Source organism: Amphiura filiformis, chromosome 1 (assembly GCF_039555335.1).
Source record: "Amphiura filiformis chromosome 1, Afil_fr2py, whole genome shotgun sequence".
In the NCBI taxonomy this organism is placed as follows: domain Eukaryota; kingdom Metazoa; phylum Echinodermata; class Ophiuroidea; order Amphilepidida; family Amphiuridae; genus Amphiura; species Amphiura filiformis.
The window spans coordinates 71,172,550-71,188,485 of NC_092628.1; the positions used below are offsets into that span (position 1 = coordinate 71,172,550).

A 15,936-nucleotide genomic window follows, 5' to 3' on the forward strand; every position below is an offset into this window, starting at 1 on the left:
TTAAAGAGCACCCAGGCAACGGTAAAACGACCTTACTACCAATTAGGATAACCACCGCACTGTACGTACAGTAAACCTTTATTAAAGAGCACCCAGGCAATGGTAAAACGACATTACTACCAATTAGGATAAGCACTGTACGTACGGTAAACTTTTATTAAAGAGCACCCAGGCAATGCATGATAAAACGACATTACTACCAATTAGGATAAGCACTATACGTACGGTAAACCTTTATTTAAGAGCACCCAGGCAATGGTAAAACGACATTAGTACCAATTAGGATAAGCACTGCACGTACGGTAAACCTTTATTAAAGAGCACCCAGGCAATGGTAAAACAACATTAGTACATGTACCAATTAGGATAAGCTTTGGACGTACGATAAACCTTTATTAAAGAGCACCCAGGCAACGGTAAAATGACATTACACACTAAAAACTACGGGGTTATATTTTCCGTGGTCATTTTGAATTGACCACGTTTGGGGTTGTTTTGACCCTTCAAGGGGGTTGTACTGTTTTAATTTGACCACATTCACGAGGTCATTTTAGCCACGACGAACGTGGTCAAAAACTTAGTGGTCATTTTGCCGATACCGTCGCGCATTGATATCAGTTTCAATCTTCCGCTTTGAAAATCTCAATTCATGAATGAGTTTAAACATGAGCTGCAATTAATGTTTGTTGATTAATAAATAAAACTAATTTTTTGACCGAAGTTACCCAATTTGTCAACTTTATAATGACTTGCATCTCGCCGCTATTTGCACACACGGTGTGCATCGGCTCACGTGGTCACATCAGCGCCATATTTGTTCTGATTGTGCAGCTCAGCGGATTGTCGTGTGTGCTTGTCTGCATGATGGAATATGAAAAGTTAGTTGAAAAGTGAGACTGCAAGGATGCATAGACCCTTGTCTATGCACGCAGATTCATTCCAATTTCATGCTGTCGTGGCTGGTGTCTTGGCTGCAGTTGTTATAAGCTTATATCATGTAAGCTTATAATATGTGAACTGTCATAGGCGATGACTGACTGTGTGTGAGTGTGATACACAGACGCATTTTGCAGTTTGCTGTTTATGTAATGCTTTCTCTGTGCAGAAACACACTTATGTCCTGGTGGGACCAGCATGACCATAGGCCTACTAAAAAAATCCAAACAACCCCTAAATGTGGTTATTGAGTAACCCTATAAAACAACCCTTTCAAATGGGTCATTTCATTTGACCCCGAAATGAGGTCATTAAGTAACCCAATAAGGCAACCCTTTTGAAGGGGTCATTTCATTTGATCCCGAAATGTGGTAATATTTTGACCCCAATGGGGTTACTATTTGACCCAAATACGTAGTCATTGCAATGACCCCGACCAATGGGGTCAAAATGACCCCGTTAGTGGTATGGTGTTTAGTTGATAATCTATGCTGGGGTCAAAATGACCCCGTTTGGGTCATTTTTTGACCCCGTAGTTTTAAGTGTGTAGTACCAATTAGGATAAGCTTTGGACGTACGATAAACCTTTATTAAAGAGCACCCAGGCAATGGTAAAACGACATAACTACCAATTAGGATAAGCACTATACGTACGGTAAACCTTTATTAAAGAGCACCCAGGCAGTGGTAAAACGACATTACTACCAATTAGGATATGCACTGTACGTACGGTAAACCTTTATTAAAGAGCACCCAAGGCAATGGTAAAACGACATCAGCACCAATTAGGATAAGCACTATAGGCTACGTAGGGGAGAGCGGGGAGTGTTCGCCCTATTTTTTTCTGACCAGCCTAGCGATGTCAATTTTGAGGTTAGGGATGACCTGATTAGCTCATGTGAAAGCCCTATGTCTTAGCTATATACGACCACAATCCCAGAACTATAGGCCTTACAATAGCAACAGGATAGAGCAAACAAAAAGTTTTAAAGTGGCGAACTTGCCCCATATTGGGGCAGGTTCGCCCATATGGTGGGGTAAGTTCACCCTAATCACAAAAAAGGTTTAAACATTGCCTAACAATAACATATTCAAAGCAAACATTTAGCAAGAGTATAAAGGGCATTCATTCTGTTCTGGGGAATCACTAAATTTGTTGCAGGGGTCGGGTCAGGGTAAAATGTAGGGGTCCAAAGTGGTCCAAAGTGAGCTTTAACATATCATGTTTACAACTTCATGGGGATTATTGATTAGGACATAAACGGTGGTATGAATAATACTGATACCACATAACTTTAAAAAACATGATTTTCAGCAGTTTTACCTTGTTTAATGGTATAATTATCAATATTTTGCATAATACGCTGATGGGGCAGGTCCGCCCTGCAGTTTGGGGTAAGTCCGCCCGGGGAAGATATAGGGCGAACATGCCCCATCCTCAAAAGGGCGAACGTGCCCCTTGAACACATTTTTGTATTTTATTTAGGGTATGCAAAATACAAATCGAATAAGGAGTTTATAACTGCATTAAATCTTTGACAAATCCCATATGTTCCCAATACAGATGTCCATTAAAACCATCTGTATTTATGTATCAATGGTAATACAACATTATTAATGCAAGAAAAAAATTACGTTTTGGTGTAATTTTTTTGTTTTGGCTGCAGTTCGATGAACACGTCCCTATATGTCGCGTAGCTAATATGAGAAGTTTATAATGACCTATGTCACCTAATTTTGCCATCACCAAATCCCCCGATAGCCCTAGTGCTGAGAAACAAGGGGTGGGCGAACCTGCCCCTAGGGCGAACACTCCCCGCTCTCCCCTACATGTGGGTCTTTGTTAAAGAGCATCCAGGCAGTGGCAAAACTCATCAGGTCATCATCTTGTACTCTCTAAATGTAAAAGGGTGAAAAACTCACTCCCCAAAAGAGTGATTCACTTATAAGACCACTCAAAAAAAGAGTGAAATGTGTTTTTTAACTTTAAAACCACTCAAAATAAAGAGTGAATTTCAACTCGTTCAAGAAGTTAAATGAAGGACAACACATTTTTCGAGTTGTCCTTCATTTAACTCCTTGAAAGAGTTAAAATTCACTCTTTTAGAGTGGTTTTCACTCTATTTTGAGTGGTTTTAAAGTTAAAAAACACATTTCACTCTTTTTTGAGTGGTCTTATATAGGTGAATCACTCTTTTGGGGAGTGGGTTTTCACTCTTTTACATTTAGAGAGTATACACTCATTAATTATGGCATCAATGTATTTCTTGTATTACGTAATAGGGACAGGATTGTCAAATATAATTTAATACTTCCCCACCCCCAAATTGTGTCGAACTAAAGCTTTTCTTTTGGGTGGTTTTCTTGTGGCCTCCCTTAAACGTCAAGCACGTAAACAACCGTTATTACGTTTACATTAAAAATTAAATACTAGTATAAAGATATATACCGTCAACGTACTGATAAAAATATATCAATTCTGAGAATTAAAAGTAAAAGTAAAAGATGCAAATCCAAAATAGAATACCAAAAATACACTCAAAGTTCACATGATCGCATAAATTGCTCATAAAACAAGAGGAGGGTAATTGTTATATATTTGAAGATAACGAATTCTGCTCGATTACATTTGTATCTACAAATAGTGTAAGACCGAAGTGCATGCAGTGAAATCACGTTTTGGGTTCAAAATAAAAGTGACAGGGCATGCAGGGAAAGGTCTCCCACACGTAATATATTAAACGGTGCATCATTTATTGTGTGGCTACGCCCAAATTATCATTCTGGTTGTCAGATGAAACATCCTAAGTAGTCAATCCTAAGTCTTTTGCTTGGCATAATTTGGAGGAAACGTTTTAATATGTGGTGAATGTTGGGTAAAATTGGGGCAACCCCTGCTATTTTGCATGTTTTATATACTTCATTGAATCCCGGCGTTGAATATCACAAAAAACAAGAAAATATAATGATATATGTCCCTATTTGGGTTCAAGTGTATTTTTAATTATTTTAATTGTGGTTCAGATTGCTGCGCATATCTGTTTTATTCAAATTTTGATGTAATTAGGAGTATATTTTACCATGCTGTGATATATTGTTGTTCTTAATGCCATACTGTGTATTTTTGATGTATTTTTATTTTCTTTGTACAGCGCATTGATCCATGGGAAATGCGCTTTATAAGTTCTTTGAAATAATAATAATAATAATAAATAATCACAAATTATTGTCCAGAATATTAAATAATATTATGTAAGACTGAATGCAATAATAAAACTACACTACAAAAAATATTTTACTCAACACTGAGTAAAAAGGTCACAGCTCAACAGTTGAGTAAAAAAATACTCAACATTGAACTCATATAGGTCACAACTCAACAAATGAGTAAAGAATTACTAAATACTCAACTGTAGAGCTGTAAGAAAAGAAACATCTAAGAACGAAGTTTTTAATCTAAGAACATACAGTAGTTTATAACTACTGTTAAAAGAATACAGACGCTTATAAAAATTTGTGGAAATGTCAGATTCGGCTTATTCTCATGTCTTGAGCTAACGCCACACACCGACATCGCCTGGCTAATAAAAACCAATACCCGGGATCGATACACGTGAATGTGCTATGCACGATTTTGATATTCAGACGAAAATCTTTGGATACCGGGGTAGAAAATGATGAATATTTCCCGTAAATGATTTCGTCTAAAGAAACCAGATGTGGTTCCTTGCACTTAAATATATGTGTTGAACAGATATGATAGTCGTTAGCTTGCGTCTTGAGAAAGAAGCTTGCGTCTTGAACTCAAAAACTGATAAAAATTCTGATTTAATATGTGCCGAATTATATAGCGCAGTGTATAGGCCAATCGTGGGTAGTCTAAAAGCATATGACCTATGGCGTACCATGCTCGACTCACACACACAGCGAGGTCAGTCAACGGGCAATTGTCAGTAGCCTTAGTCAGATGTCCTTCGGCCCATTATGCGTCTCAAAACTATTGTTATGGAGCCCCGTTCCCGATTTCATTATAATCGGATGGAGACACCATGACCTCGTTAACCTAACCTTTTTAACTATTTATGAGTCGGCGCATTGACGACTAAGCCAGCTTGGCAAACACTGCCCCGCCCTTGTTGAGTCAGTTGATTGCGAGCTGGCTGGTCGACATGCACGTCTTTATTTAGTGAGTACATTTTATTCAGAATCAATTTGATTTGTAGTAACTTGAAATAAGAATTAAATATATTGCAAAGAAATTAAATTATTGGTTTCAGCTAGTTATTTTGTGTTAGATCTCGGTTTCCTCTTTTGGCGTTTAACGTCATAATAAATTGGTGGAGTTATATATCACCTAGGTTTCATTATCATTGAGGTATAGGACTTTTTATTTTTTCGGAGGAGAGCAGGTAGGGCAACTACTTGATTATATTTCTACATGTTCATACTACATACTCTGAAAATTTCAGAAAATTCGCACGAGTCCGTTTTTTTTAAATCACATTTTTACTCCTAAAAAGGAGGTTATAGCGCCCTCAACGGGCACTCTCTCCATAGGGCTACATGTAAAGACCAGTTATAGACAAATGGCCCTAAAATAAAACGGACTCGTGCGAATTTCCTCAAATTTTGCATATGATGTAGATTTAACACCTGGAATGTAATGCAAGTGATGTCGTTGCTGTTAATCGACAGTACCACCTGTCCGCTTGTTTAAATTTCGCGCGTTTTTGCAGTGAGCTTTGTTCCGTGTACTATCCATTCAGTATTATTATTCAATTCAGTTAACTGCACTATTCATTCATTGCTTGGAAGTATTATCATGGAAGGTATTATTAATATGGGCTATGTTTGTCGTGTAGTACCGGCCAGCTCGCAGTCTACTCAGCATATTTCGGCATATTTGGGTATGTAATTTTATTTATTTTAAATATTGTGTTATACGGGCGTGGCATTATCTTGTAGGCCTTGTTTATCGAAATTATTATACTGGGTATGAGTATAGCCCACAAGAATGTTGGTTATAATTATTTCCATCGTCTGTTGCCACACGTAAATGAAATATAGATGGAAATAATAATTCATTGCAGTGTATTCATAGCTATTTTAGCCGCTTTCCCAGTCTTTTGTTCAGATATTTTGGATAACGCTACGCTTGTTGAACCAATGCCAGAACAAGAGTCACCACCGATAGTCACCATGTCTAAATATGAAGGGCATTTTAAAGAATCGTATTCTGGCAAACCAGAAGAGAATTTAGAATTGTTTTTGGCACGATTTGAATTAAATTCTCAGTTGCGTGATTTCGCAGATGCAAAGAAACACTTGGCCCTTAATCTTAGATTAAAAGGAAATGCATCAATTTGGGTTTCAACTCTGCCAGACGGTCAGAAAGACACATATGAGCATTTAAAGGCAGCATTAATTGAGCATTTTCAGGGTAATGACATGAAATGGGTTAACGAATCGAAATTATCAAGCCGTATTCAAACCGAGGCTGAGTCTCTGGATGACTATTTCTCAGATATCTTGACGCTTTGTTACAGACTAGGTAAATCTGAACAAGAAAAGTTGACTCATTTCATATGTGGTTTAAAACCTAACTTACGTGCTTTTGTTATTTCAAAGGAACCTGAATCTATAGACAAAGCAGTGCATTTTGCACGCCTTGCCCAGACAGTTACGAATCTTCCATCCACCCCATCAGTGAACTTGGTAAGTGAAAATCCCAATGCTATGCAGGATCAGAAAATTGCATCAGTATCCGCTATTGAAAAATTATCAGAACAAGTGGAGCAAATCAAAGTGCAAGTTCATGAAATAGCGTCCAGGCCTAAGCCAAGCTCCAATAGACCCTCATTCAAACAATATGGGTCATTTAGAGGGAATCATCAATCTAACAATAGGTCAAAATCCCAACATGACCAAAGGAGACCAAGTTTCAATAGACCCATGCACGTGCTTTCGTTGTGGAAAACTTGGACACAAAAAGTTCGATTGTTATTCAAAATTTCACGTCGAAGGTTATCCTTTAAACTGACAACCCCGCCTACTTCCTATCATGCATCATCTGTAGATAGTAATTCTGGTGTCAAATCTCAGAATGTAGGTGAAGGGACACAGCTTATATTGACACTTCCTTTCACAATTGTTGTATTAAAGTCAATTTGGGATGTGACCAAATGTCATGTTTAATTGATACTGGCGCAGACATTAATTTGATCAATGAAACTTGCTATCAAAACTCTTCTGTATGCAAAAGCTTGCGCGTATTCAATCCTCGTTATAGTCGTGCAGTTACAGCAAATGGTTCTTGTTTGAATATAGTAGGTCTTGCGTACATTCCTTTGATAATTTCTGGCACAAAATTTTCGGTTCCTATGCATATTACTTCCAATTTGGACCGTGAGCTCATACTTGGTGCAAAATTTCTGAATTCTCAGGATGCAAATTTGAATTTTAAGTCTAAAACACTCAGACTAAATTCTAAAGTTCACCTCAGAACTTCTTCGCGTATTGAAATTCCACCACGTTCTCAATCTGTGTTTTCCGCAAGAATAAAAAACCAAGTGTTTGGTGGAACTTCAGGAGTTTGTACTCCTGGTAGAGCGTTAAACAATTTGGGTTTACAATTAGCCCATACTGTGTGTAGAGCAAAATCGCATGGTAATTATTCTGAGGTGCCAGTGCTGTTGTTAAATCCTTCAAACAGTACTGCTGTTATTTACCCTCGGACTAAGTTGGAAACATTTTCTGTAGTAAACGATAGCGAAGTCCATTTTTTTTCTGCTATTGAGGATGATCCCGTTGTGATGTCTTCAGAAGTTAAACCTGAAATTGTGCAAGAGAAATCAGATGCGCAATCTAAAATTGATGAAGTTCTTAGTCAAGTTGATTTAGCAAATGACAACTTGACTTCGTCTCAGCAACATGAACTTCAATCATTGTTGGCTGATTATGTTGATGTGTTTCAAACTTCAGGTAGTCCTTTGGGTCATTATTCCAAAATTAAGCATGTCATCAACACTGGTGATCATCCTCCTGTGAGGGCTCGTCCATACAGACATCCTCCTCACTTACAGAAAGTTATTAGAGAGCAAGTTGATCAAATGTTAAAAGACGGCGTCATATCTCCTTCTACTTCATGTTGGTCTAGCAATGTAGTCTTAATTAAAAAGAAAGACTCAAAAGACTTGAGATTTTGTTTGGATTTCAGGCCCTTGAATCTGTGTTCTTTTAGTACCAATTCTCTTATTCCGAACATTCTGGACTCGTTAGACAGTTTAGGTGCTACAAATCCAGCATTTTTCTCAACTTTAGATATGGCATCAGGGTATTGGCAGATAGGCCTAGAGGAAAGTAGCAAATGTAAGACTGCTTTCATAACTCAGGACGGTCTATATGAATTTAATGTCATGCCATTCGGCCTCCAAAATGCGCCAAGCACGTTTCAGCGCACAATGCAGGAAATTCTTAGAGGCCTAGTGGAAAATTGCCTTAATATATCTAGATGACGTCATCATCTTTTCAAAGTCTTTTGAGGAACATCTCAGTCATTTGTCTCAAGTTTTAGATCGTTTTAGAACAGCTGGACTAAAACTTAAGCCAAAAAAGTGTAGTTTTGGTCATAACAAAGTTCGGTATCTTGGCCACATTATATCACAAGAAGGCGTATCCACAGATCCAGAAAAGACCAAAATAGTTCAGAAATATCCTGTTCCAAAGAAAGTCTCAGAGGTTAAATCGTTTCTCGGTTTTACAGGATATTATAGACGTTTTGTTCCAAAATTTAGTCAAATTGCATATCCACTGATCTGTCTAACAAAGAAAGATGTTCCATTTGTTTGGTCATGTGAGTGTCAAAACGCGTTTGAAACACTCAAACAGAAACTCCTTGAACCGCCCATCCTGGTTTATCCTAGGTTTGATGATTCTCAATTTATCCTCCAAACGGATGCGAGTATTACAGGCTTAGCATTCATTCTTTCCCAAGTTCAAGATGGTAGTGAGAAAGTTATAGCTTATGGTGGAAGATCCTTAACTAGTGCTGAAAAAATTATTCCATCACGGAATTAGAAGCATTAGCGGTCGTTGAAGGTGTTAAAAGTACTCTTCTTACCTTCTGCATGGTCCAAAGTTCAAAATTGTCACGGATCATCAAGCTTTGTGTTGGATATTTGGAAGAAAACCTGTCACAGGTCGGTTAGCACGTTGGGCTTTGCTACTGCAATCGTATGACTTTGAAATAATTCATAGGCCAGGTAGTACTATTCAAAATGCCGATGCTTTAAGTAGAATACATCAAAATGTATCATTAAGTTCTAGCCAAATTCCTATTGAATTGCCAAGTAATCATAGCAAAGTAGATGTCAAGTCAGGTCAAAGTAAGGATTGGATTCCATTTGGGTTTGGTTCACTAGATGATGATATTTTTCCTTGCCATACAAAACCAAATGTCAGTACAATTCGTAATCTTAGGTTTCAACAAGGTAAAAGGTTAAGTGACAGAAATGAGGACAAGTTTGAAACTTATATACCCCACATTCATGATAGTGTTAATTTGTCTGATTTTAAGCAGGAACAAAGAAAAGACTCCTTTGCAGCCAAGATGATCAGATACCTTGAGATAGGCGATCTCCCAGATGACAACAAAGAAGCTCGTAATATACTGCTAGAGTCTGAACATTATTTCTTACATGAAGGTGGGTTATTTCATATCTGGTCCACTCCAGCAAAACGTCATTTTCCTGAAAGGACCACTGTACAATTGTATGTACCGTATAGTTACATTGATACAATTTTGAATGCTCATCATGATCAAGCCCTTGCTGCTCATTTTGGATTTCACAAAACTTATGCCAGTATTCGAAAAAGATATTTTTGGAGAGGTATGTACAAAGATATTGATAATTGGATTAGATCATGCGTTTCATGTGCTAGTAGAAAAACACCTAAGCATAAAGTAATTGCTCCGTTAATGACCATGGAAGTTCCTGGACCATTTGAGAGAGTAAGTGTCGATATTTTAGGTCCACTTCCTATATCTACTTCAGGCAGTAGATACGTCTTGTGTTTCACGGATCACTGCACAAGGTGGCCAATTTTGGTCCCAATAAAAAATATGGATGCTAGTACTGTAGCTCACTGTTTTTACAAAGAGGTGATATGTAATCATGGTTGTCCAAGGTTTCTTCTAAGTGACAGAGGCACAAATTTCCTGTCAAAGCTGATGCTCGAAGTTTGTCGTATCATGACAACAAATAAACTCAACACCAGTTCATATCATCCTCAGTGTAACGCAGTACAAGAACGTTTTAATGCTGTTATACTAGACACTATTTCTCATTATGTCAATAAGTTTCAAACAGATTGGGATGACTACCTGCCATCAATCCAGTTTGCGTACAGAACCAGTTCTACTGACAACAGCGTAGGATTCAGCCCGTTTTTCTTACTCTACGGAAGAGAAGCAATCTTACCAATGGATGTTGCCTTACTGGAGCCAGAACGTTTAACAGATAGAACCGTGAGAGAACACATCAAGCAACTGGTAACTCAGCTGGAAACGACTAGGGAAATCTCCAAGCATCATCTACAGCAAAATCAACAGACCATGAAAAAGCGGTATGATCAACACGCCACTGATGTCCAATATCAGGTAGGAGACAGTGTATTCATATATTTCCCAGTAACACAACCAGGATTGTCCAAGAAACTGTGCAAACATTGGTGCGGCCCATACTTGATTATAAAACAATCAAGTCCGGTGAATTTCATGGTTAGAAATCTTGAGAACAATAAACTCTTGAAGGCGCCTATACATGCAAATAGAATGAAATTTGCATATAACCGGTATGTTCGCCCTGCAAATAATGAACTTCCTGTAGACCTTCAAGCTCAAGCACCTGTAGCAGTATTGGATGACACAGATCTTCCAAAAGACTCATTTGAGCCCTTACTGGCTAAACAAACTGTCAAAGATTCAGTTATTTTACCTGTGCCGGGATTACCTGCACATAAGAAACAAACTGACAAACTGTATGCAGTAGAAAAAGTCATCAGAGGAAAATTCGTCAACGGTAAACTGCATTACCTGATTAAGTGGCAGAACTTTTCAAGCAAGTCTAATTCATGGGAACCTGAAGACCATCTTACTGATGCCACTCTGGACTTTTTGAAGACAAATCCTGTCAGGATAGCAGGAAAAGTGAAATAATTTAAAAAATGCCAAAATATGTTTATTGTGTGTATATATTTATTGGTAATGTCGTGAAAATTTAATGAAATGAAATGATTGCCTGCAAGAGGTACCGGAATCGGACATGTTATTCAGGCATTTTGTGTGAACATTTAAGAATAATTTGTGATGTCAACTTTCAGTATAAAATTGGCAAAATACGCAGATAAGTTGATTGAATTATGTCAGTATTTCAGAATAAGTTGACATTATGAAGATAAAAGTAATGGAGAAACAAATTATGAGATCAAGAAAATATTTGACTCAAGAAAATGTATGTTTCTGAAATGTATGTTATATTGTATTATGTATTGTAAATCATGTTATTGCAAGCTTGCTAATCAATTGTTTGTTTTGTTCTTTATTGAGTTTTATACAGAATGGAATTCAGAGGGTACCCTCCCCATGACCTTAGGATCTTCTAGTTCTTTCATCTTACTGGACTTGACGACAGCTACTTGTTCGATTAGCGGAGTATGCATATCCGCGCGGGATGCATATGCTTCTTAGTTAAATGACTCTGTGGAAGGAGAACGGCGACTCTGGTTGCGCGCATTTTGTTATCAAAATTACTAGAGGCCCGTACTCCGGAAGCAAGAGTACCGCTGGTAGGAATATAAGGTCTTGGCAATTCAAACTCAATAGGAATTATTAAATTAAGTAAGTTTCATAAATGATGTCAATTAAAAAGTAAGTGTAGTGTAAAATAATGTGTTGATTAATTTAAAAAATCAAATCGTATGAGACGATTCAAAAAAGGGAGGCGGATGTTATGGAGCCCCGTTCCCGATTTCATTATAATCGGATGGAGACACCATGACCTCGTTAACCTAACCTTTTTAACTATTTATGAGTCGGCGCATTGACGACTAAGCCAGCTTGGCAAAGACTGCCCCGCCCTTGTTGAGTCAGTTGATTGCGAGCTGGCTGGTCGACATCACGTCTTTATTTAGTGAGTACATTTTATTCAGAATCAATTTGATTTGTAGTAACTTGAAATAAGAATTAAATATATTGCAAAGAAATTAAATTATTGGTTTCAGCTAGTTATTTTGTGTTAGATCTCGGTTTCCTCTTTTGGCGTTTAACGTCATAATACTATTAAACAGGTCGGAACAAAATGGCCATGTGTGGCGGTGGCTTCATGATACCATTGGCGATTTCTGCCATGAAGATATCGGGGCGATGACACTGTGCGCCACCACCCCCGGGCTGGATATAGGCCTAAGTCGCTGCAATCGACATGATTTTGAGACACTTTGTAGTAGCTTGTAGTTGTAGTAGCAAGCAAGATGCAAGACAAGCCTAGCACAAAATTTACCACCGCGCCTATACGCATAAAACTTACTAACACCTGAAAACTTACTACCGCCTACGCATAAAAATAAAATTAATACAAAAAATGCGATATCTACTATTCATGTTCAGATTACTTGCTGCAGTAATACAAATCAGTTGCTTACTGATGTTACGTTGTCGTTGAGTCTAAAAAAACAACAATGAGTTATAATATTACAAATAGGCTGCTGATGAAGGTTGTCTTGATAGTGGCAGTATATTTTGTAGTTTGGCCTACTGGATGCTGCAGCGTCAACCAAGAAGTAAATTTAGACCTAGATCGACTATGTAGTGGCCAAATGATTCACGTATTACCTGCGTATGTACGACGAGCTTGCGACTCATATTCGGAGGTAAATCCTGATGAAGGTAAGAGTTTGATTAAGAGTTATGAGTGTTGAAACTTTGCACTGTGTAGACGCAACTTTTGGGACATCCTATATTTGAAAGAGCTTTTTCAGAAGGGTATGAATGAGCATTATGGTGGGACATCGGACATGTGCCTTATGGAATTGCATTTTGAATACGAGGAATGAAACTGTGGAACTTATTTTGATTTTTTTTTAAATTTGTGATATAATACATTTGATGGCAAATGATTAAAAATTGAAATTTTTGAAATTTAACAGTCCTTGAAGTAAAACTATAAGCACTTTAATGAAAATAATTCGTTACCTCACAGATGGTATGTTCGTGTGTTTATTGTTGTATTTTTGTTAAACTAAACATTTTGATGTTTCAGGTAACAGGCGCCCAATGACGGACCCGACAAGATACGGGAAAAGAACCTTTGATCTACTCAGAAGGTACGATACGTTTTGTTTCTTGATTTCGTTTGGTTGTTCATTAATTATATGTCCATTTGAGGTAAAAATTGGAGGCAATTTGATAGGAAACACCAATGGGTCACGGCACTTAAAACCAATTTCTACGACGCCCTTAGTTCTTTGATCAGTTATCCCTGGTTTATAGAGCACTGACTTGGTACGTTGGATTTTGTATGTGAAAAGGAATGCCCAATTGAAGCCATTCGGTGCAACAGTTTTACACTATTATTGACTACGTTTTTATTTTCGACCGTATTATTAATTTCATGAACTGGATTTTCGATTCGCCAGCGAAGTGGTTACACATCTCCTTGGTAGTACATGCCATAGACTGTGTGTTGCGATCATTTCGATCGTGGTGCAGAACTCAAAAGCGTGATCCAGTTGACATAGTGATAATCGAAATTACACGTAATACATCGCTGGCGAATTATAGCCCGACATTTTAAGCATGGACCTACTCAATCATTACATCTAATTTTACCCTTTCTCTCCCTTTTTGTAATCTACTTCACTCCATCTTTCTGTCCTTTCTCTTTTTTGTCCCCTTTCTTTTTGTTTTCCCCCAAGGGGACGATCCGGCGGTCCCTATATACGTACCTGCTAATTGCGACCAGGCATTAGCGCCAATCCGCCGGCTTGAAATGTGTGGGGGTGTGTAGGTGTGATGTGTGCATGTAGGGGTATTGGTAAGTGGGGGTGTGTGTGTGGGGGGGGGGGGACAACCGGCCAAAATGGTATAAAAAGTGGCTGAAAAGAACAAAAAATTGGTCATTTTGCCGAAAATTGGAGGGGACACGTCCCCCCTGCCCCAAAAAAGTGGAGGGGACACGTCTCCCTCCCCCTGGGATTGACGCCCATGCGACCAGGGCCCCTGGTGGGTCGAGGGGCAATGCCCGGGAGTTGTGAGGTTTTAGCAAATACAAAAATGGCATTTTGTGTTATATTTTCCACTTTTGTTGTAACTGACAATATAAGAAATCACATTTTGTTTTATCATAAATGTGCTCCTCCCCCCTCCCCTCCTTTAAGTGCAAGGGGAGGGTTGCCCAAAAGGGCGTTTGGACACCCAACTACGCCCCTGGTCACACCATTGCCATCATATCAGTATGATTGTGTCTGCACCCTTTTTTTCAAATCTTGTTTCCAGTACGGAAAGCTAACATTAAGAAAAACAGGGCATTATCAACGCAAGCATTTTTATAGAGTACACATTGCCAATATTTAGTGAAGAAATTTAGTTATAGGCTTCTATTCGTAGAAAACCATCGAAGCGAAATTAAATGACGCGAATTAAAGTTTCAAAAAAGGGATCAAGATTAAAAAAGGATGAAGACACAAAGAAAACTATTTTTCAACTTTGTCGTGTCGATTCTTTTACGTTTGTAACGTTTAAGGCAGATACTATTTAACAATAATTATATATTTCATTATTATACAGTTTATATGAACCAGGGACAGAAGATGCGAGACAACCCAACTAAGGATCTTCTAGGCGGGGTCCTAGGTCGACTTAAGGAAAGCCCACGTCTTACATTTCAGACTCCATCACACATATAAATGAAGGGACACGTGCACATTCTGGTCCGCGACGTAAATACATTCGTGGCTAAATTTGGAGGGTATTTCTCACGTTTAACTACATAATAATTGCGTCAACACTGAATTTGATGGTAGCCCTTTAAATTTGTTTCTTCCGAAGTTCCGACTAAATTGACAGTTTGATGTCGATCTGAGCATCGAATGAACGATATACCGTCGCGACTTACGTCGCTCCCTGACGTAATCCGTTTCCGTCTTGCACTATAGACCTTTGTTTGACGTCCTCTAAATTTTATGTTGACGGATACCCGCGCGGACCCGTCATAAACGTCTAGTAGACCAGACTGATGATTATGTCTCCCTTGCGGTTTTATCCATCATATATTGCAGTTGCTATAGTTACATCGTATATACACAGGAAACCTTGTGTTGATTTCAATTTATTTTTATTTCCATATAAAAACACAATACATTAATTTGAATTAAAAACAAAAACTTTACATCAACACTGATTATACCATACAAGCAAAATGACATACCGCAGTATGGACAATGATGGAGGAAAGGACTCTGGACAGGTCTAAAAAGTACCTCTTCACTGTTAATTATAGAAATAAACTAAAAAACTCTTCCCTTAAAAGAGCACGGTATATACTTCATTGGAATGTACATTAAAAATATTATATCACAATTACAATTATGATTGAACCTTTATTTTATATCAGACTCTAGAAAATGCATTCAGTGTGTGATCCGTTCCAACAAACCACGGAAAATGGAGGCAGACCTACACTACAAGATTCCTATTGCAGCCGCTTGCATTTTTATGTACATGTCGCCCAGGTACATTGTACCTGCCTCAGTGGTACAAACAGAGTTACTGCACGGGACCACCAGCAGTGGTACTGCACCGGTACTACCCTGGTACTGCATGCAGGAGCAGTGGCACTGCGCTGCGCTGGTATTGCACAGTGGTTCCGTGTTACAGTTTTGGAGCGGGTCACGTAACGAATTGTGTTTATCGACTTGAAAAAATACGTAAAAACTAATTAATTA

General features: G+C 38.2%; 2 protein-coding genes across 3 annotated transcripts; both read left to right on the forward strand.

Moving 5' to 3' along the window:
- Positions 1-6,052: 6,052 nt before the first annotated feature.
- Positions 6,053-11,896, forward strand: LOC140152468 (uncharacterized). Of its 2 annotated transcripts, none has more exons than XM_072174792.1 (2): positions 6,053-6,651; positions 9,512-11,896. In XM_072174792.1, exons 1-2 carry the CDS (start codon positions 6,103-6,105, stop codon positions 11,150-11,152), a joined length of 2,190 nt encoding a protein of 729 aa, XP_072030893.1. In that variant the 5' UTR covers positions 6,053-6,102; the 3' UTR covers positions 11,153-11,896. The 2 variants fall into 2 exon arrangements, with proteins under 2 accessions (XP_072030893.1, XP_072030900.1); XM_072174799.1 differs by having other exon boundaries at positions 9,515-11,896.
- Positions 11,897-12,621: 725 nt separating this feature from the next.
- LOC140152490 (uncharacterized) lies at positions 12,622-15,271 on the forward strand. The gene is made up of 3 exons (XM_072174825.1): positions 12,622-12,880; positions 13,254-13,317; positions 14,780-15,271. Exons 1-3 carry the CDS (start codon positions 12,673-12,675, stop codon positions 14,820-14,822), a joined length of 315 nt encoding a protein of 104 aa, XP_072030926.1. The 5' UTR covers positions 12,622-12,672; the 3' UTR covers positions 14,823-15,271.
- Positions 15,272-15,936: the final 665 nt, after the last annotated feature.